Source organism: Mobula hypostoma (assembly GCF_963921235.1).
Source record: "Mobula hypostoma chromosome 5 unlocalized genomic scaffold, sMobHyp1.1 SUPER_5_unloc_3, whole genome shotgun sequence".
Lineage (NCBI taxonomy): Eukaryota > Metazoa > Chordata > Chondrichthyes > Myliobatiformes > Myliobatidae > Mobula > Mobula hypostoma.
In genome coordinates, this window is record NW_026948115.1 from 175,018 (window position 1) to 197,500 (window position 22,483).

Consider the following 22,483-nt stretch of genomic DNA (forward strand, 5'->3'; position numbering starts at 1 on the left):
TGGCTTTGTGTGTGGGGGGGTGGTTCATATTTTACAAACGATTACGTTTTCAGAGATGATAAAGATGATTAGTGAAGTTTTTGACAAGGTACCACATGGTTGGCTGATACAAAAGATTAAGGCATATGGGATCCAGGAAACTTGGTGGATTGTATTCAAAAGGATTCAGCGGGATATGGATCTCTTGGAAATACTGACAGAGAAACGGCAGATGGAGTTTAATCGAAGTACGAGGTGTTGCACTTTGAGAGGAAAATACACAGTGAATGGCAGGACCCTTGACAGCACTGATACACAGAGGAATCCTGGGGTCCACGTCCATAGCTCCCCGAATAGTGACAAAGCAAGTGGATAGACACACAGCATATTCTCTTCCTCAGTCAGGATGTTGAGTATAAGAGTCAGTAAGTTGTGTTACAGCTACATGAAACTTTGCTTAGGCCACATTTGGATTATTGTGCGCAGTCTGGTCACTGCTTCACAGTGCAGGCTTTGGAGAAGGTGCTGAAAAGGTTCAGCAGGACTTTCCCTCGACTGGAAAGTATTAGCTACAAGGAAAGTTTGGACAAACTTTGATTGCCATCCCTAGACTACCCTAGCTGAGTATATAAAGTTATGAGAAGCACAGACAGGGTTGTTTCGCGCCCCCCCCCCCGAGATGGATATGTCAAATAATAAGGGCATAGATTTACAGTGGGGGGGGGAAATTCAAAGCACGTTTACAAGGCAAGGTTGTTTCTACAGAGAATGGTAGGTGCCTAGAATGCACTACCAGGGGAAGTGTTGGAAGTGGATATAATAGCAATGTTTAAGAGGCATTACGATACATTCACAAGATGGATATAGACCATACAGGCAGATGGGATCAGCTTAACTTGGCATCGTGGTCGGCAGACTTGTGGGCCAAAAGGCCGGCTGGTCCCTGTGCTGTAGTGTTCTGTGTGATATGGTTGAGGAGACTGATGCTGGACAACGTGGGACAGGAATAAGGATCAGGGGTGGGAAAGAACCGATGGGGTGAAATGCAATGATGAACCTACCTGGTAGAAATGGGCGAAGAACTCAGGGACGATGATGATGAATGGAATCAAAGCCAGGGTGAAGAGGGATAGTTTGAAGGACAGGCTGAGCATGAAGGCCAGGAGACACGTGACCCTCATCAGGTACCACATCAGCAGGCTCAGCTGTTGCGACAGCGAGTCGCTCATCGTGTTCGTGTCTGTGGTGATGCGGGATGTGATGTTCCCTGGCAATAGAGACAGAGGTTTCATCAAAACTGTCAATAACAGGAGATCTCCTGGGGTTCTGAAACCCTCTCTACACAAGAGATTTCCTGGGGTTCTGTGTCCCAATTTCTTCAGGAGATGTCATGGGGTCCTGGGTCCCACACTCTACAGGAGATCTCATAGGGTCCTGGGTCCCACAGTCTACAGGAGATCTCATAGGGTCCTGGGCCCCAGAGCATACAGAAGATCTCATGGGGTCCTGGGTCCCACAGTCTACAGGAGATCACATGAGATCCTGGGTCCCACAGTCTACAGGAGATCTCATGGGGTCCTCGGTTCCACAGTCTACAGGAGATCTCATGAGATCCTGGGTCCCACAGTCTACAGGAGATCTCATGAGATCCTGGGTCCCACAGTCTACAGGAGATCTCATGGTGTTGTGGTTCCAATTTCTACAAGTGTTCTCATGGGGTCCTGGGTTCCACACTCTACAGGAGATCTCATGAGATCCTAGGTCCCACGGTCTACAGATCTCATGAGATCATGGGTCCCACACTCTACAGGAGATCTCATGGGGTCCTCGGTTCCACTCTCTATAGGAGATCTCATGGGATCCTGGGTCCCACAGTCTACAGGAGATCTCATGGGTTCCTGGGTCTTATAGTCTACAGGAGATCTCCTAGGGTCCTGGGTCCCACACTCTACAGGAGATCTCAAGGGATTCTGAGCACCTCTCTCTTCTATGGTTTAGGATCACTCACTCAACAGTAAGAGAATTCCTGGGGTCTGGGATCCTGACATCCTGACACTCTTCTAACAGGAGATCCCTGGGTCCCCGGTTCTGAGCCTCTCCCTCTACAGAAGGACATTTCCTGGGTCTACAGCCCTGGACCCCTTATTTTACAACACATCTCCTGGATTCTAGATCCTGGGTCCTAAACCCATCTCTCTAGAACAGATCTCCCCAGGCCTGTATCCTATGTACTGGGGTCCCGGACAGGTCTGTATACAAATCCTGATCTAATCCACATCTTCACTGTCTCAAGAACTCAGAGTAAACATGGAGAAATGATTCTTTCTCCACATGATCAGCTTCCAGTACAATCTGTCAGAAACACTGTCAACATCTGGACAGTGAAGATATATACATCAGGATGTTTTTCACTGACTACAGCTCGGTATTCAATAGTATCATCCCCGCAAAACTTAACACAACAGATTCTGCAGACGCTGGTAATCCACAGCAACATGGACAAAATGCTGGAGGAACTCAGCAGGTCAGGCAGCATCTACAGAAATGATGTCAACGTTTCCAGCCTTCAGGATGGAAAAGGAAGGGGGAAGATGACAGAATGAAAAGGTGGGGGCAGGGGAGGATAGCTATCAGGTGACAGGTGAAGCCAAGTGGGCAAGAAAGATAAAGGGCTGGAGAGGAAGGAATCTGAAAGGAGAGAATGGACCATAGGAGAAAGGGAAGGAGGAGTGGACCCAGGGGGAGGTCATAGTTAGGTGAAAAGAGGTAAGGGGCCAGAGTAGAAGAATATTACTACCTGTGATGAGGGGAGAGGAAGGAACTTATTTTTACTGGAAGGAGAAATTGATGTTCACGCCATCAGGTTGGAGGCTACCCAGACGGAATACAAGGTGTTGCTCCTCCACCCTGAGGTGGCCTTATTGTGACACAAGAGGAGGCCATGGGCTCCAGGAAATTGGAATTAAAGTCTTTGGCCACCAGGAAGTTGTCTTTCGGTGGATGGAGTGGGGGTGCTCGACGAAGTTGTCCTCCAATTTATGATGGGTGAGGTTGTATTGTGTCAGGAGCACCAGACACAACAGATGACCCCAGCAGATTTGCAAGTGAAGTGTTGCCTCACCTGGAAGGACGGTTTGGGGCCCTGAATGGAGGTGAGGGAAGAGGTAAATGGGCAGGTGTAGCACTTTGGTCACGCAGAAATAAGTGCAAGGAGGAAGATTAATGGGGAGGGATGAATGGAGAAGGAATGATCCCCACTGAAAGCAGAGAGAGTGGGCGAGGTAAAGATTTGTTTGGTGGTAGGATCCCTTTGAAAGTGGCGGAAGTTGTGGAGAATGATATGTTGGATGCGGTGGCTCACGGGATGGTAGGGAAGGACAAGAGGAATTCTATCTCTGTTAGGGAGGAGGGAAGATGGGGTGAGCGAAGACCTTCAGGGAATGGAAGAGATGCGGGTGAGGACAGCATCAAATATGGAGGAAGGAAAACCCTCGACTTTGAAGAAGGAGGGCATCTCTGATATCCTGGAAAGGAAAGCCTCATCCTGGGAACCAATGCAGTGGAGACAAAGGAACTGAGAAAAGGGAATGGCGCTTTCACAGGAGACAGGGTGGGAAGAGTTGTAGTCAAGATAACCGTGGAAATTGGTAATTTATAAAAGACATCAGTCAACACTTTGTCTCCAGAGATCGAGAAAGGTGAGGGAGGTGTCAGAAACTAACCCATAAGCTTCAAGACCTTCACCTCAATCCTTCCTTGTGTAACAGGATCCTCGATTTTCTCACTTACAGACTCCAGTCAGTTCAGATTGGCAAAAACATCTCCTGCACAATCTCCATCATCACAGGTGCACCACAGGGCTGTGTGCTTAGCCCCTGATCTACTCACTTTACACTTATGACTGTGAGGCTAAGCAAAGCTCCAATGCCATATTCAAATTTGCTGATGACACCACTGTCACTGGCTGAATCAAAGGTGGTGATCAATCAGCATACAGGATGGAGAATGAAAATCTGGCTGAATCACAACAATAACCTCTCACTCAATGTCAGTAAGACCAAAGAACTGATTATTGACTTCAGGAGGAGGAAGCTGGAGGTCCATGAGCCAGTCCTCATAGGAGGATCACAGTGTTATCATTTCAGAGGACCTGTCCTGGGTCCAGTGTGTAAGTGCCATTACGAAGGAAGCACGGCAGCACCTCTACTTCCTTAGAACTTTGCGAGGATTTGGCATGACATCTAAAACCATGACAAACTTCTAGACATGTGTGTTGGAGAGTACATTGACGAGTTGCAACACGGCCTGGTATGGAAGCACCAATACCCTTGAATGGAAAAGCCAACAAAAAGTAGTGAATACACCCTCTTCCTCCCGGGTAAAGCCCTCCCCACCATGGATCACATCGACATGGGAGCGTTGTCACAGGAAAGCAGCATCCATCATCAGGGACCCCCACCACCCAGGCCATGCTCTCTTCTCAATGCTGTCATCAGGATGAAGGTACAGGAGCCTCAGGTCCCACACCACCAGGTTCAGAAATAATTACTAACCCTCAACCATCAGGCTCCTGAACCAGAGGGACTAACTTCACTCATCTGCACTCACTCCATCACTGAAATGTTCTCCCAAACTATGGACTCTCTTTCAAGGACTCTTCGTCTCATGTTCTTGATATTTATTGCTTATTTATTTATTATTATTTCTTTTTTTTCCATTTTGTATATGGACAATTTGTCGTCTTTTGCATATTGACTGTTTGTCCATCCTGTTGGGGCGATTTTTCATTGATTCTATTGTGTTTTTTGTATTTACTGGAATGTCTGCAAAAAAAATGAATCTCAGATTGTGTATCGTAACATATATGTTCTTTGAACTTTGATTCAATTACTTGATTAATCAGTCAGGGGTTTGGAAAATCAGTCCTGATATCAGAGTTTATGTCCTACCGGAGGTTTAGGATTTAAACTCAGTGAACATCCAGGAACAGCTAATGATAATCACAAAAATACCACATTTTTGCAATTGCTTCAGGATTAAATATACCATTTGAGTTAAAGCCACTCCAGACCTAAACAATGTGGTTGATGTAAAATGCCTAAGCATATCTCTTGCATAGTCCAGATTTTTTAATATTTCCATCTCATCTGTTCTACAGTTTTTCATAATCTGGTTTTATCTTCAATCTCTACCTCTTCCTCTCGCAACCCACCTTCCCTCTGTCTCTCTCTCTCCGCATCGCTCCCTCCCGCACTCTCTCTCTCTCTATCACATTTCCACTGTCACACACAACTACTGTAAACAGTATCTTTCCTCTTCTGTAATCCCCACACTGAGGAGCCTGTTGTCTCAATCCCCCGCTCTGCCTCTCACCCTCTCTCAGATGAACGACAGAATATCAGTGGAATTTCTCCTCCCTCTCCGACTCACTCTGTCCCTTTACACCCTGCTGCCACTGGGAATGACGGTGCACTGTACCTGTGTGCTGAGTGTCGAAGAATGCGATCTCCTGCTGCACGACAGATCTAAACACGGAGCCCTGAATCCTGGTGTGAATTCCTGTCATTGTAGCGTTGTAGATACAGTCGCAAATACACTCTGAAACAGCACTGTGTACAAAGGAGCAGAGCTCAGTGGGTGACTGACAATTGTGGGACAGGGGTCACTGGGGTTACAGACACTGAGACAGGGGTCACTGGGGTTACAGACACTGTGGGACAGGGGTCACTGGGGTTACAGACACTGTGGGACAGGGGTCACTGGGGTTACAGACAATTGTGGGACAGGGGTCACTGGGGTTACAGACACTGTGGGACAGGGGTCACTGGGGTTACAGACACTGTGGGACAGGGGTCACTGGGGTTACAGACACTGTGGGACAGGGGTCACTGGGGTTACAGACACTGTGGGACAGGGGTCACTGGGGTTACAGACACTGTGGGACAGGGGTCACTGGGGTTACAGACACTGTGGGACAGGGGTCACTGGGGTTACAGACACTGTGGGACAGGGGTCACTGGGGTTACAGACACTGAGACAGGGGTCACTGGGGTTACAGACACTGTGGGACAGGGGTCACTGGGGTTACAGACACTGTGGGACAGGAGTCACTGGGGTTACAGACACTGTGGGACAGGGGTCACTGGGGTTACAGACACTGTGGGACAGGGGTCACTGGGGTTACAGACACTGTGGGACAGGGGTCACTGGGGTTACAGACACTGTGGGACAGGGGTCACTGGGGTTACAGACACTGTGGGACAGGGGTCACTGGGGTTACAGACACTGTGGGACAGGGGTCACTGGGGTTACAGACACTGTGGGACAGGGGTCACTGGGGTGACTGACAATTGTGGGACAGGGGTCACTGGGGTTACAGACACTGTGGGACAGGGGTCACTGGGGTTACAGACACTGTGGGACAGGGGTCACTGGGGTTACAGACACTGTGGGACAGGAGCAGAGCTCAGTGGGTGACTGACAATTGTGGGACAGGGGTCACTGGGGTTACAGACACTGTGGGACAGGGGTCACTGGGGTTACAGACACTGTGGGACAGGAGCAGGGGTCACTGGGGTTACAGACACTGTGGGACAGGGGTCACTGGGGTTACAGACACTGTGGGACAGGGGTCACTGGGGTTACAGACACTGTGGGACAGGGGTCACTGGGGTTACAGACACTGTGGGACAGGGGTCACTGGTTACAGACACTGTGGGACAGGGGTCACTGGGGTTACAGACACTGTGGGACAGGGGTCACTGGGGTTACAGACACTGTGGGACAGGAGCAGGGGTCACTGGGGTTACAGACACTGTGGGACAGGGGTCACTGGGGTTACAGACACTGTGGGACAGGAGCAGGGGTCACTGGGGTTACAGACACTGTGGGACAGGGGTCACTGGGGTTACAGACACTGTGGGACAGGGGTCACTGGGGTTACAGACACTGTGGGACAGGGGTCACTGGGGTTACAGACACTGAGACAGGGGTCACTGGTTACAGACACTGTGGGACAGGGGTCACTGGGGTTACAGACACTGTGGGACAGGGGTCACTGGTTACAGACACTGTGGGACAGGGGTCACTGGGGTTACAGACACTGTGGGACAGGGGTCACTGGGGTTACAGACACTGAGACAGGGGTCACTGGTTACAGACACTGTGGGACAGGAGCAGGGGTCACTGGGGTTACAGACACTGTGGGACAGGGGTCACTGGGGTTACAGACACTGTGGGACAGGGGTCACTGGGGTTACAGACACTGTGGGACAGGGGTCACTGGGGTTACAGACACTGTGGGACAGGGGTCACTGGTTACAGACACTGTGGGACAGGAGCAGGGGTCACTGGTTACAGACACTGTGGGACAGGACAGGGGTCACTGGGGTTACAGACACTGTGGGACAGGGGTCACTGGGGTTACAGACACTGTGGGACAGGGGTCACTGGGGTTACAGACACTGTGGGACAGGGGTCACTGGTTACAGACACTGTGGGACAGGGGTCACTGGTTACAGACACTGTGGGACAGGGGTCACTGGGGTTACAGACACTGTGGGACAGGGGTCACTGGGGTTACAGACACTGTGGGACAGGGGTCACTGGTTACAGACACTGTGGGACAGGGGTCACTGGGGTTACAGACACTGTGGGACAGGGGTCACTGGGGTTACAGACACTGTGGGACAGGGGTCACTGGGGTTACAGACACTGTGGGACAGGGGTCACTGGGGTTACAGACACTGTGGGACAGGGGTCACTGGGGTTACAGACACTGTGGGACAGGGGTCACTGGGGTTACAGACACTGTGGGACAGGGGTCACTGGTTACAGACACTGTGGGACAGGGGTCACTGGGGTTACAGACACTGTGGGACAGGGGTCACTGGGGTTACAGACACTGTGGGACAGGAGCAGGGGTCACTGGGGTTACAGACACTGTGGGACAGGGGTCACTGGGGTTACAGACACTGAGACAGGGGTCACTGGTTACAGACACTGTGGGACAGGGGTCACTGGGGTTACAGACACTGTGGGACAGGGGTCACTGGGGTTACAGACACTGTGGGACAGGGGTCACTGGGGTTACAGACACTGTGGGACAGGGGTCACTGGTTACAGACACTGTGGGACAGGGGTCACTGGGGTTACAGACACTGTGGGACAGGGGTCACTGGGGTTACAGACACTGTGGGACAGGGGTCACTGGTTACAGACACTGTGGGACAGGAGCAGGGGTCACTGGTTACAGACACTGTGGGACAGGGGTCACTGGGGTTACAGACACTGTGGGACAGGGGTCACTGGGGTTACAGACACTGTGGGACAGGGGTCACTGGTTACAGACACTGTGGGACAGGGGTCACTGGGGTTACAGACACTGTGGGACAGGGGTCACTGGGGTCACTGGTTACAGACACTGTGGGAGAGACAGGGATCACTGGGGTTACAGATACTGGATATGAGCAGGGGTCACTGGGGTTATAGTGTCCATGTGATCGGAATTATTGGGCTGTGTCCTGTAACGTACTGGGCATTCACTGTCAAAGTGAGGACAGCAGACCCCCATCCCTACCCCCCCCCCAGGTAGGACGCCGTTAATCCTCCGCTCCTCGCTCACGCTGGTACCTGCCAATGGTGAAGGCCGCCATCGCCAAGATGGTGCTGGAGAAAGCCGATGGATTGTCCTTGTTCATCACCCAGTCAGTCATCCGGCCGGAGTAGTACGGAATGGCCATCTCCCCTGGGAATACAGTGACTGGTTAGTGTTCTGAGAGACCACATTCCCACCCGTTAGAGCAGGGGTCCCCAACCCTTTCTGCACTGCAGACCGTTTATTATTGACAATATTCTTGCGGACCGGCCAACCGGGGGGGGGGGGGTGGGGGGGTGGTAGGGTTGCCAACGGACAAGAGTAGCAGTCAAATACGTTGGGTTTACCCCGAGAAAGACTACAATGACCATGAAGCCTTGCGCGGGCACCAGTGCGCATGTGTGTATGTGCCGATTTTTTTTCTACAAATCGTTTTTGGTGATTCTGTTCGAGGGGGGTTAATCACAACTGGAATATAGGTGATAAGTGGCTAATACACTTAATTTCGTTTCTAAAAGGGTTTATCTAACGAATTTAATATTAAACACACAGCGCATATTTTCCTCGCATGAATATAGTGTTAAGTCAATTATCAGGGGAGCTTGAAGTAAGTGTTGAAAGAACTTCCAGTAGAAGTGGTAGAGGCAGGCTCGATATTATCATTTAAAGAAAAATTGGACAGGTATATGGACAGGAAATGAATGGAGGGTTATGGGCTGAGTGCAGGTCAGTGGGACTAGGTGAGAGTAGCGTTCGGCACGGACTAGAAGGGCCGAGATCGCCTGTTTCCATGCTGTAATTGTTATATGGTTATATAAGTCACTAGCATCATAACATTTTAAGTAACGTTTGGATATTAAACACACAGCACATATCTTCCCTGTATGAACATATAAAATCATTGCAACACACCAATATTGCTGAATCAGTGGGAGCCCTGGGCTTGTTTCCCTTCAACAACAGGGTCCTATCGAGGGGTGATGGGAGACAGCGATACTCGAAGGGGGTTCCTTATGTCCAGTCTATTCCGCAATTTAGTTCTCGTTGCATTCATTGCCGAGATATGTTGGAAATGGAAGCAACGTTTTCAGTGCTTTCCTGACTATCTCAGGATATTCAGCCTTGACTTTGATCCAGAATGCCGGCAGAGATGTTATGTCAAACATACTTTTCAGCCCGCCGTCATTTGCAAGCTCGAGGAGTTGATCTCCTTCCCGCGCTGACATGGATGACGCGCGGGTAATGACCTCACTTGCGTAATGACATCACGTGCGATCAAGCTCAACAGTGGGCGTGATAGGGAATGAGGAAAGGTGCAGCTGACACATATCGCCAAACCATATCGTTTCCTCGTGGCCCGGTAGCACATGCTTTGCAGCCCGGTGGTTGGGGACCGCTGGTTTAGAGCACAGATAGGCTATCTCCCCTGGGAATAGTGACGGGTTAGTGTTCCGAGAGACCCCACTCCCCTCCTTCAGAGCAGATAGGCTATCTCCCCTGGGAATGCAGGCAGTGACTGGTCAGAGCTGTCCAAGACACCCCACCTACCACCTCCTCCACCCCCAAAGAATCTGAGATGCAGAATCCAGTGGTCGGGACGGGGGGTGTAGTAATGACCAGTCACAGCAGAACAACACATCCCTCCCGAGACTAACAACACCAGTCTCACAGACACTGAGGGGGCTGCACCCCCAAGACAGATACAACACCTCTCTAGAAGTCACACAGTAACCCCAACATCAGAGACCAACACACCACTCACCCCCACCACCCACTGAGACCACATCTCCCCCCCATCAGGCAGATTGGGTCCAAAGGTCTGCTCGTGTTCTCAGACACAGGAGGGTTGGGACGAGGAGTAGCCCATGAAAACACAATGATGAAATGGGGAGGTTAAGGTTTGAAGGGGTTCTGAACCAGTGGATTCACGGCTGGAAACCATAGGCAAAGATGGAAATAAAGTTCCAACTGATCTGGGGAGGGGACGGTCAGGAGAGGGAGGGGTAAGTAATGGGGAGAGGTGACAGTGGGTGGGGGTGGGTGAATATGCTGGGACAGAGATGACAGATGGGAGAAGTGATAGACATTGGTCTGATGGGGAGAGTGATAGGGGGAAAGGTTATGGGGGGGTGGTGTGAAGGGAAGAAGTGATGGGGTGGGGGAAGTGATGGGGAGAGTGACTGGGGGAGAGGTTGTGGGGTGCAATGATGGGAAGAAGTGATGGGGTGGGGGAGGTGGTGGGGAGAGTGACAAGGGGGTTTTGGGGGAGAGGTTGTGGGGTGGTGTGATGGGAAGAAGTGATGGGGTGGGGAGAGGTGCTGGCGGAGAGGACTGTGATGGATTTAAAGATGACAAGTTTACTCGGCTGATGCATCACCAAGCAAGAGGTCAATGAGGTCGTAAACACAAAACAATCTGCAGATGTTCGGGTCAAAGCAACACTCACAACACGCTGGAGGAACTCAGCAGGTCGGGCAGCATCCGTGGAAACGATCAGTCGACGTTTCGGGCCGGAACCCTTAGTCAGGACTGTAGAGGGAAGGGGCAGAAGCCCTATAAAGAAGGTGGGGGGAGGGTGGGAAGGAGAAGGCTGGTAGGTTCCAGATGAAAAACCAGTAAGGGGTGGGGGAGGGGAAGCAGGGAGGTGATGAGCAGGAAGGTGAAGAAGGAATAGGGGAAAACACAATGGGCAGTAGAAGGAGGCGGAACCATGAGAGAAGTGATAGGCAGCTGGGGGAGGGGGCAGAGTGACATAGGGATAGGGGAAGGGAGGGGGAGGGAATTACTGGAAGTTGGAGAATTCTATGTTCATACTGTTACGTACCCCGTAACTGGGTTGCCAAACCAGCAGAAATGGATCACTCAGTTGGAGTCTGGAGTACTAGGACTAAGAAAGTTTTATTAAAGAAACAAGCAACACATTAATCGAAAGGATAATAAATGCAACAGTTCAGTGATGATAAACACACATGTGCACAGAATTAAGATAACAGCATCAATCAAGCTCTATCGTTGTCTAGGGGTAAATGACCAATTTCAAAATGACTCAAAGTTCAGTCCAGTTTGTAGTTCAGTTCGCAGTAATCGTTGCCATGGCGATGGACAAGGTGGGGGAGAGAGAGAGAGAGAACAGGAACAACTCATCATTCAGCACAGCTTCACTCACAGACCAGTGAGATTGCTCACGAGCAACTTTTGGGCGGGTCCTTGGTGATGTCACCTGAGGTCACCGACTGTGACCCCTCCTCCAGATGCGGTCGATCCTCTGCAGTGAACCCGGCACCCAGGCAAGGGCGGACACACACCGGGTTCCCGCTGATCGTACCTTTCCACCCTTGTCATTGTCTGGCACTTCTCACCCACTCGTGAGAGGCGCACCGCTTCCAGGGTCTCGTTACCTCGGGTGGCGTGTGTGTCTGTCTTAGCGAACCTGTCCCTTTTTATCCCCCTGCTGGGGTATCGCCTGTCCATCACTTCAAACAGTTCAGGGTTCAAAGGGGGGAGCCGCTCCAGACAGCTCTCTCTCCCACGTCCCTTCATTACACATCTCCAGACGCTGCTCCATTGTTCCTTATCTCTCCCTCCCGAGGGCAGGTGGCAGACCAACTGCTGATGCCACTGATGCTAGCCCAGGCCAGCAAACATCTTAATTTTATGTGTATTCTCATAACACTTCCCCCCTTTAAGGATTTTTACCGGGAGGTAAAAATTACAAACATGACTACATTATTTGATACATACACAATGTACATCTTTATCAGCCATTTGGCTAACACAGCGAGTTTGAAGCTGTCACACCTTGACAGACAGTCATCACATTTTCTGTTCCTTTTACACGTGTTATTAATAATCCCTTACACCAGGCTCCAACTCAGCAAACTTCATAGTGGCCAAAAACATTGATGAATTGCGACCAATGTAACCTCTCATTTGGTTTTGTCCTGGACCACAACAACAAGGGTCGTCCCATTCCGGCTTAGGTTTCTCTCGCAAGGGCTTAGTAGGAGGGGGACGGGTATTGACCGCAGAGTTATTGCAAAACTTCCTGCAGTACCCCACCATCTCCAAAAGCCTTCTGAGGGCCCTCTTGTCTGTCGGGGTTGGGAGGTCAGCGATAGCCTGCACTGTAGCTTGCATCGCTGCCAGCTGCCCCTGTGTCACCACAATTCCCAGGTAAGTGACCCTCGTGTGGCCGAATTCATTTTTTTCAAGGTTCACTATCAAACTGGCTTCAGACAGCCGTGTTAAATTGCCAATACACACCTCTGTGTTCATCAGCCCTTTAGTCACTGAATTACTCGAAAAATATGGGTGTTGTTTACTTGGCTGCCCTATTGTAACCACAATCACCCAACGTCCCAGTTCTTTGCATTTCCTCGGGACAATCAAACACATAGGTGCGAGTCGTTTAATTACTCCTTCTAAAGATTCGCTTTGTTCGGGGATTAAGGGAGAGACCTTATCAGTAGACCTGGCCAAAACAATAGCCTTCTCCCATCTGACCGATCCCATCCTAATCTGTTCAAAATGGTTTTTTCCTCTTATCAAGGGGCCCCTAGCTTCATTGATGTCCACGCTAACACCGACTAGGTTTGTTAGCATATCAAAAGCCGGTGACCGTCTCAGTTCGCGTCGGTCATGATCAATAACATTTTTCCCCCTGGGCAGCCGGTAACTCTCTTTCATGATTCCACCAACTGTTTCCTCCAGCACCGCAAAATGTCCACCGGGGGGTACCTCGTGGGCCATGTTAAAAACCTCATCCCCATAACTCTTTTGCACCACCCCCCACTCCTCATCTGCGGATACTGTCCTTGATTTCCCTTTCTTCCTTAGCACTTCCTCATCCGCACAATAGCTTGTCAAGGCTGTGTCAGAGAGAGCGGTCTCGGCAAAAACCATCAGCCCCTTGTCTCGCTCCTGCGTCTGCACAAATTCTTTCCTGGCTACTGCTATGTCCGTCCCAGCTCCCTCACTACCTCTTATCTCACTACACCCTGTCTCATACAAGGTTGGCAGGAATGTTTCAGCCAAATTCACCATCGCGGGCGGGGCCTCCATGCTGGCAGGCTGACCCGTCAATCTCACGACTGGGAACACGATTCCTCCGGCGATGTCATTACCGAGCAAGACTTCCACGTCTTTCATCGGTAATTCGGACCTCACCCCGATCGTGACTAGTCCAGAGACCAGGTTGCTCTGTAAATGTATCTGGTGCAAAGGGACTGACTCTGTCCCTTCCCCAACACCTTTGACCTCTACCTCCCCAGTCTGGGTCTCTGAGCTAAACTCTAATACACTCTTCAGTATTAGTGACTGACACGCTCCCGTGTCTCTCCAGATCCGCACTGGAACTGGTTTTAACCTCTTTTTCACTGACACCAGTCCGGCCGAGATAAACCTCTCGCGCCCTTCCTGGACTTTTTCAGACCTGTCCTTCCCTAGCGGTTCGCTTAACAGCTCGATACAGCCATTCAAAATTTCCGCTTTTCCTTTCCCCGTCTCCTTCCTTGGGGCAAAGCACCTGGACGCAAAGTGTCCGACTTTCCCACAATTATAACAGACGACCCCAGGAGACTTCCTACCAGACTGCTCCCGGTCTACCTTATCCTTTTCACTAGTCCCCGGCTTACTTTCTGACTTTTCCGGTGGACTCTCCCCGCCGTCCTGACTACCCTTCTGGTAGCCTTTACTCGGGGCAACCTTCATTTAATGCGTCAACGCATACTCATCCGCTAACTTAGCAGTTGCGGCTAACGTGGCTGCCTCTTTCTCATCGAGGTAGGGTCTCATACCCTCAGGGACACAACCTTTAAATGCTCAATCAGAATCAGCTGCAGCAGTCTGTCATAATCCCCCTCTACCCCTTTCGAGGCGCACCAACGCTCACAATATGTTTGCATCTCACGAGCCAATTCCAAATACGTGCGGTCCCACCGCTTCCTCGCATTCCGGAACCTCTGCCGGTATGCCTCCGGGACCAACTCATAAATCCTGAGGATGGCCTCTTTCACCACCTCATACCTCTGGGCATCTTCCGCGGATAAAGCGGAGTAAGCTTGTTGGGCTTTCCCTTTCAGTACACTCTGAAGTAAAACAACCCACTTATCCCTCGGCCAGTCCTGACTTATAGCCACTTTTTCGAAATGGAGAAAGTACCGATCCACATCGGTATCGTCAAATGGGGGAACCAGCCTAACCTCCTGGGTCGCCCGGAACCCTCCACCTTGGTTCGGCACGAGCCCCTGCTCAGCCCTTATCTTTAACTTCTCCAGCTCAAATTCCCTTTCCCTCTGTTTCTCCTCTCTCTCCAACTGTCTTTCTCTCTCTTGCCTTTCTACCTCTTTCTCTCTCTCTTGCCTTTCTAACTCTCTCTCTCTCTCCCGCCTTTCTAACTGCTTCTCTTCGTGTTCTAACTGCCGTACCCGGAACTCGTGCTCGAGTCTCAGTTTTTCAAGCTGTACCTGTACCGCGTCTCCAGCAGGTTTTTCAATAGACACCACCCCCAGCTCACCTTGGGGAAACACACCTTTAGATACATAGTGCTCTACAATAGCTCTGTGTATCTCCTCTCTCCTCATTGTCGACTTCACCTTGGCAAGATTCACCCGTTTGGCCACAGCTATCAATTCCGATTTCCTGGCATCCTCTAATGCCTCCAAGGTCGGCGCCTTTATAAATTCCTCAACCTCCATTTCTGCTGTTTGTCTTTTCTTTCTTTCGGGAATTTTAACCCAATCAATTTACTCCGTCCCAAATTTAGCGTTCAAAATCCCGGACGAGACCCCACTTATGTTACGTACCCCGTAACTGGGTTGCCAAACCAGCAGAAATGGATCACTCAGTTGGAGTCTGGAGTACTAGGACTAAGAAAGTTTTATTAAAGAAACAAGCAACACATTAATCGAAAGGATAATAAATGCAACAGTTCAGCGATGATAAACGCACATGTGCACAGAATTAAGATAACAGCATCAATCAAGCTCTATCGTTGTCTAGGGGTAAATGACCAAATTTCAAAATGACTCAAAGTTCAGTCCAGTTAGTAGTTCAGTTCGCAGTAATCGTTGCCATGGCGATGGACAAGGTGGGGGAAGAGAGACAGAGAGAACAGGAACAACTCATCATTCAGCACAGCTTCACTCACAGACCAGCGAGATTGCTCACGAGCAACTTTTGGGCGGGTCCTTGGTGATGTCACCTGAGGTCACCGACTGTGACCCCTCCTCCAGATGCGGTCGATCCTCTGCAGTGAACCCGGCACCCAGGCAAGGGCGGACACACACCGGGTTCCCGCTGATCGTACCTTTCCACCCTTGTCGTTGTCTGGCACTTCTCACCCACTCGTGAGAGGCGCACCGCTTCCAAGGTCTCGTTACCTCGGGTGGCGTGTGTCTGTCTTAGCGAACCTGTCCCTTTTTATCCCCCTGCTGGGGTATCGCCTGTCCATCACTTCAAACATTTCAGGGTTCAAAGGGGGGAGCCGCTCCAGACAGCTCTCTCTCCCACATCCCTGCATGACACATCTCCAGACGCTGCTCCATTGTTCCTTATCTCTCCTTCCCCTGAGGGCAGGTGGCAGACCAACTGCTGATGCCACTGATGCTAGCCCAGGCCAGCAAACATCTTAATTTTATGTGTATTCTCGTAACAATACCAAGGGGCTGGAGACTACCTAGACGGTATATGAGGTGTTGCTCCTCCAACCTGAGTTTAGCCTCATCATGGCAGTAGAGGACACCATGTATGGACATATCTGAATGGGAATGGGAAGCAGAATTGAAGTGGGTGGCTACCGGGAGATCCTCCCTGTTTTGGCGGAGGTGCTCGACGAAGCAGTCCCCCGATCTGCGTCAGGTTTCACCGACGTAGAGGAGGCCGCACCGGGAGCACCGGATGCAATAGATGACCCCAACAGACTCACAAGTGAAGGGTTGCCTCACCTGGAAGGACTGTTTGGGGCCCTGAATGGTGGCAAGAGAGGAGGTGTAGGGACAGGTGTAGCACTTGCGTTTACAGGGATAAGTGTCAGGTGGGAGATCCGTGGGGAGGGACGTGTGGATAAGGGAGTCGTGGAGGGACTGATCCCTGCGGAAAGCGGGGAGGGGTGGAGAGGGAAAGATGTGCTTAGTGGTGGGGTCCTGTTAAGGTGGCGGAAGTTGCAGAGGATAATGTGCTGGATCCGGCGGCTGGTGGGGTGGGGGGAACTCTGTCCCTGTTGTGGTGACGGGAGGATGGGGTGAGGGCTGAAGTGCGGGAAATGGAGGAGATGTGGGTGAGGGCATCATTGATGACGGTAGATTATCCTCCACAACTGAATGAGGTGGTGGTGTTGATAGTGAAGAAGTCATAGCTTATGGGTGATCTTGGTCAGTTGGGAAAGTTGGCCAAGCTCTGGCAAGTGGGTAGATGAGGCTATCGAAGGCCCAAAGTCTGCACGTCTGCTTGCAGATTCGAGTCAGAATCCGGGTCTGCTGGATGCTGGAGGCTGAGGCATAACGACTGTCTTGGGGTTAGAGGACTGCACGTGTGGGTGGGTGAGAGGGAGGAACAGGGGCTTGTTTTGCTGTTGTTGTTTTGTTGTTTGTTGTGTTCTGTGTTACTCTGCTGGGCATTGTGGGCCTGCTCTGTTGGTGCTAGAAAGTGCGACAACACTTGTCGACTGCCCCAGCACACCCACGGGTGTGTTGGTGTCAATACAAATGTCGAATTTCACTGCATGATTCGATGTACGTATGATAAATAAAACTTGAATATTGATTTCAATACAGATAAGTGTGAGATTATGCATTTTGGAAAGTCAAATCAGCGAAGGATTTACACGATCGATGGTGGGGAACCAGGGAGAAAGAGGGACTGAGGAGTACGAGGGCAAAGCAGCTGCTTGAAAATGGTATCACAGATAGTTACAGATGTGAGGTCACCCTCAGAGTACTATGCACGGTTTTAGTCACTTCTTTGTAGCAGGAAAAGCATGGTTAAACTGGAAAGAATGCAGAAAAGATTTCCAGGGATGTTGTCAGGACAAGACAACGCCAGTTGCAAGGTTTGTCAGACTGGGTCTTTATTCACTGAAACATGGGAGATCGAGGAGCGACCTTACAGGAATGTACAGGATTATGGGAGACACGGATAATGTGGATGGTCACAGTCTTTTTCCCAGGGTAGTGGAGTCCGAAGCTAGGCAGCATAGGTTTAGGGTGAGGGGGGTAAATGTAGAAGAGACGTGAGGGGAAACTTTTTCCTACAGAGGGTGGTGAATATTTTAAATGAGCTGCTAGAACTGGTTGAAGCCAGTGCAATGATATCACTTGGAAGAACTTGGGCAGGTACATGGAAGGGTGGTCCTTGGGAAATTGGGACGGGCTGGGTGGGCACATTGGTTGGCATCGATAGGCATGTATCAGTGCTGAATTACTGTCTATTTAAACCCTGTCACTACAAAACACCTCGTTCACCCCTCGTTCCCATACAACCCTAAATACACATCTCTTCCCCTCCCAGTATAGAACCACATCCCTACTCTACTCCACACCCCTCACCCTGTCCCACTTCTCCCTGCTCATGGACACAACTTACCAGCCGATGACAGGACCAGGAAGACGGCCACGAAGAGGAAACGGCTGGAGTCAGGCCTCAGACAAGATACCAGTCTGGTGAGGGAGGCTGTCTGGCCGGGCGTCTGGGAACCCCCGACCTCCGGCAGGAACCTCTGGTTGACGGTGAACCCCAGTCCCGTGAGTAGGTAAGTGAGAGCCAGCACACGGGTGGTACAGGGGCCGTGTAGGAGCTCGGGGCAGGGGCAGCCGATGGCCACCAACAGGCTGGTGTAGGTCGGCAACAGAAGGCAGCACGTGGCCAGCCCCAGGCGCAGGTCTCGGAGCTGGCCAGACATCAGCCCCGGCAGCAGACAGCTCACCGGCTGCAGACAGGCAGAAAGCAGGCCCAGACGCAGCAACGAGCACACCCAGAGCTCCAGCAGGGGCTCGGCCCCCCACACCTGCAGGGCTGGGCTCAGGACCCAGGTCAGAGCCACATCCAGCACAGCCAAACACAGCAGGGCACTGGGGACCGCCATCGCTGGGAGCCAGTCCCGGGCACCTGAAATACAGAGACACGTAGGTTACAGAGAGACACACATCACGTTCGGAAATACAGTCAGACCCACGGTCCATAGAGGTGGGGGAGGAGGGGAATGGAGGGGGGAGGAGGTGGAGGTAGAGTGGGGAGCAGGGGTGAGGGGGAGAGAGGGGAGAGGAGAGGGCAGAGCGGTGTGGAGGGGAGGTGGGATGAGGAGGGTGTAGGAAAGTGAAGGGGAGGGGGATGAGGATCAGGAGAGTGGAGAGAGGGAATAGGGGAGGGTAGGAGGGTGAGGAAGAGGGCTGCATGAGGCAGAGATGGACGAAGGGGTGGGGAGAGAGGAAGGGTAAGGGGTGAGGGGACGGGGAGGGAGGGGTGGGTGGGGAGAGGGAAGAGTGGGATTGGGAAGGTGCAGCAGGTTGAGGAATTGTAAGCTGTGAGGTGAGGGTGTGGGTGGAGGAGGGGGAGAGGAGAGTGGATAGGACGGATGGTGGAGGAGGGAAATGCTGGGAGGGTAAGAAAGAGGAGGAGGAGGGGAAGAGTGGGAGGGAAGGGGAGGGGAAGGGTGAAGGGGGAAGTGGGGGAAGGGGAAGAGCGGGAGCGGGGAGAAGGAAGGGAGTAGGATGGAGATAGGAGAGGGAGATAGATGGAGGGGAGATGAAGGGGTAAGGGGAGGGGGAGGGGAGAAGGAAGGAGGGAGAGGGGAGTGAAGGGCAGAGGGAGGGGACGGGTAGAGGAAGAGGAAAGGGAGGGGTGGGTTGAGAGGAGGAAGGGGACAGGTAGGTGGAGGGGGAAAGGATGGGGAGGGGGAAGGAGGGGGAAAGGAGGAGGGAAAGGAGAGAAGAGGGAAAGGGGAGAAGAGGGAGAGGGGAGGTGGGGGAGGGGAGGAGAGGGGAGGAGAGGGGGAGGGGGAGGAGAGGGGGAGGGGGATGGGGAAAGGGGAAGAGGGGGAGGGGAAAGGGAGAAAGGGGGAAGAGGGGGGAGGGGAGAAAGGGGGAAGAGGGGAGGGGAAAGGGAGGAGAAGGACGGAAGAGGGGGAAGGGGAGGGGGAAGGGGAAGGGGGAGGGGGAAGGGGAGGGGGAGGGGGAGGGGGAAGGGGAGGGGGAAGGGGAGGGGGAAGGGGAGGGGGAAGGGGAGGGGGAAGGGGAGGGGGAAGAGGGAGAGGGGAGTGAAGGGCAGAGGGAGGGGCAGGGTAGGAAGAGGAAAGGGAGGGGGATGGGTTGAGGGGTAGATGAAGGGAGGGGACGGGTAGGTGGAAGGGGAAGGGGATGGGGAAAGAGGGGAAGAGGAAAGGGGGAGGGGGAGGGGATGGGGAGAAAGGGGGGAAGAGGGGGAGGGGAAAGGGAAGAGAAGGGGAGAAGAGAGGCAGGGGAGAGGAGTAGGGGAGGGGGAGGGAGAGGAGGAGAGGGGAGAAGAGAGGTAGGGGAGAGGGGTAGGGGAGGGGGAGGGAGAGGGGGAGAGGGGAGGGGGAGGGGGAGGGGAAGGGGAGAGGGGAAGAGGGAGAGGGGAAGAGGGGAGGGGAAGAGGGGAGGGGAAGAGGGGAAGGGGGGAGGGGTGAGGGGTGGGGGGGAGAGGGGAGGGGTGAGGGGTGGGGGGTGGGGGGAGAGGCGGGGAGAGGGGTGGGAGAAGGAGGGGGAGGGGGAGAGGCAGGGAGATGGGTAGGGGAGGGGGAGCGGGAGGGTGATGGGGAGGGGGAGGGAGATGGGGAGAGGGGGAGGGGGAGGGAGATGGGGAGAGGGGGAGGGGGAGGGAGATGGGGAGAGAGGGAGAGGGGAGGAGGGAGAGGGGAGGGGGAGAGGGGGAGGGGAAAGGGAGGAGAAGGACGGAAGAGGGGGAAGGGGAGGGGGAAGGGGAGGGGGAGGGGGAAGGGGAGGGGGAAGGGGAGGGGGAAGGGGGAGGGGGAAGAGGGAGAGGGGAGTGAAGGGCAGAGGGAGGGGCAGGGTAGGAAGAGGAAAGGGAGGGGGATGGGTTGAGGGGTAGATGAAGGGAGGGGATGGGGGTAGGTGGAAGGGGAAAGGGGGAAGGGGAGGGGATGGGGGGAGAGGGGAGGGAGGGGGAAGGGGAAGGGGGAGGGGAAAGGGAAGAGAAGGGGAGAAGAGAGGCAGGGGAGAGGAGTAAGGGAGGGGGAGGGAGAGGAGGAGAGGGGAGAAGAGAGGCAGGGGAGAGGGGTAGGGGAGGGGGAGGGAGAGAGGGAGAGGGGAGGGGAGAGGAGGAGAGGGGAGGGGGAGAGGAGGAGAGGGGAGGGGAGAGGGGAAGAGGGGGAGGAGGAGAGGGGGAGAGGAGGAGAGGGGGAGAGGGGAAGAGGGGAGAGGGGAGGGGTGAGGGGTGAGGGGTGGGGGGAGAGGGGAGGGGTGAGGGGTGGGGGTGGGGGTGAGGGGGAGAGGCGGGGAGAGGGGTGGGAGAAGGAGGGGGAGGGGGAGAGGCAGGGAGAGGGGTGGGAGAAGGAGGGGGAGGGGGAGGGGGAGGGAGATGGGGAGAGGGGGAGGGGGAGGGAGATGGGGAGAGGGGGAGAGGGGAGAGGGGAGGGGGGAGGAGGGAGAGGGGGAGAGGGGAGGGGGAGAGGGGGAGAGGGGAGGGGGAGAGGGGGAGAGGGGAGGGGAGAGGGAGAGGGGGAGAGGTAGGGGGTGAGGGGGAGAGGCGATTAGAGGGGTGGGAGAAGGAGGGGGAGGAGAGGCAGGGAGAGGGGTGGGATGGCGATAAGGAGAGGAAATGAAGATAGAGGAGTGAGAAGGAGATAGAGAGAGGGGAGATGGAGGGAAGTGGATGGGGAGTGGGAGAGGTAAGGGAGGAGAGGAGAGTGTGGAAAAGGGAGAGCGGGATGAGTGGGGTGATGAGGGGAGGGGGAGAGGGGGAGGGGAGAGGGAGGGAAGGGGGGAGGGGGAGAGGGGGGAGGGGGGAAGGGGGAGGAGGAGAGGGGCAGAGGGGGGAGAGGGAGAGGGGGGGAGAGGGAGAGGGGAGGGGAGAGGGGAGGGGAGAGGGGAGGGGAGAGGGGGAGGGGGGAGGGGAGGGGGAGGAGAGAGGGGAGAGGGGAGGGGGAGGGGAGAGGGGAGGGGAGGGGAGGGGAGAGGGGAGGGGAGAGGGGAGGGGAGGGGAGAGGGGAGGGGGGAGGGGAGAGGGGAGAGGGGAGGGGGAGGGGAGGGGGAGGGGAGAGGGGAGGGGGAGGGGAGGGGGAGGGAGAGGGGAGAGGGGAGGGGGAGGGGAGAGGGGAGGGGAGGGGAGGGGAGAGGGGAGGGGAGAGGGGAGGGGAGGGGAGAGGGGAGGGGGGAGGGGAGAGGGGAGAGGGGAGGGGGGAGGGGAGGGGGAGGGGAGAGGGGAGGGGAGGGGAGAGGGGAGAGGGGGAGGGGAGAGGGGAGAGGGGGAGGGGAGAGGGGAGAGGGGGAGGGGAGAGGGGAGAGGGGAGAGGGGAGGGGGGAGAGGGGGGAGAGGGGGAGGGGGGAGGGGGGAGGGGGGAGGGGGAGGGGGGAGGAGAGGGGAGGAAGGGGAGGCTGTAGGAGTGGAAGGTGGGTAGGGATTGAGAGGGGTGGGGAAGGAAGACCTTTCTTCTGCAGTTCAGGGACAGCTACTGGGAGCAGCGGCCACACACCCGCACGTCCAGCCCCGTTACGGACCCTCTCCTCCCGCCCGGCCCGTGCGCGCCCCGCCGGCCTCCCGTTCTCCGGTTCCCGGTCACTGACCACGGGAGTCTCCCCGGTGCAGACAGACGCTTCGCTTCGCTTCGGGATTCAGTCCTGCTCCGCACAGTGACCCAGCTCGGGGACTCTCTGCCGGGAAGCCCCGAGCTCGGCCCCGCCTGTGGAGGCTGGGAAATGGAAAGCGAAAGCCAACACA

The 22,483-nt window shown here is 54.0% G+C and overlaps 1 protein-coding gene across 6 annotated transcripts in view; it reads right to left on the reverse strand.

Moving 5' to 3' along the window:
• LOC134341123 (antigen peptide transporter 1-like) overlaps positions 1 to 22,483 on the reverse strand; it is a 44,301-nt gene that overhangs the window by 17,862 nt on the left and 3,956 nt on the right. For 4 of the 6 annotated variants that reach the window (XM_063038892.1, XM_063038891.1, XM_063038895.1 and 1 more), the window contains exons 2-5: positions 18,155 to 18,676; positions 8,611 to 8,725; positions 5,458 to 5,588; positions 1,041 to 1,246 (exon numbers count right to left, since the gene is read on the reverse strand). In XM_063038892.1, coding sequence (XP_062894962.1) covers positions 1,041 to 1,246; positions 5,458 to 5,588; positions 8,611 to 8,725; positions 18,155 to 18,653 — 951 coding nt within the window. In that variant the 5' untranslated portion in view covers positions 18,654 to 18,676. Of the gene's footprint in view, positions 1 to 1,040; positions 1,247 to 5,457; positions 5,589 to 8,610; positions 8,726 to 18,154; positions 18,677 to 22,190; positions 22,370 to 22,483 lie in introns of those variants that run through there. The other 2 variants (XM_063038894.1, XM_063038893.1) reach the window with 2 other exon arrangements.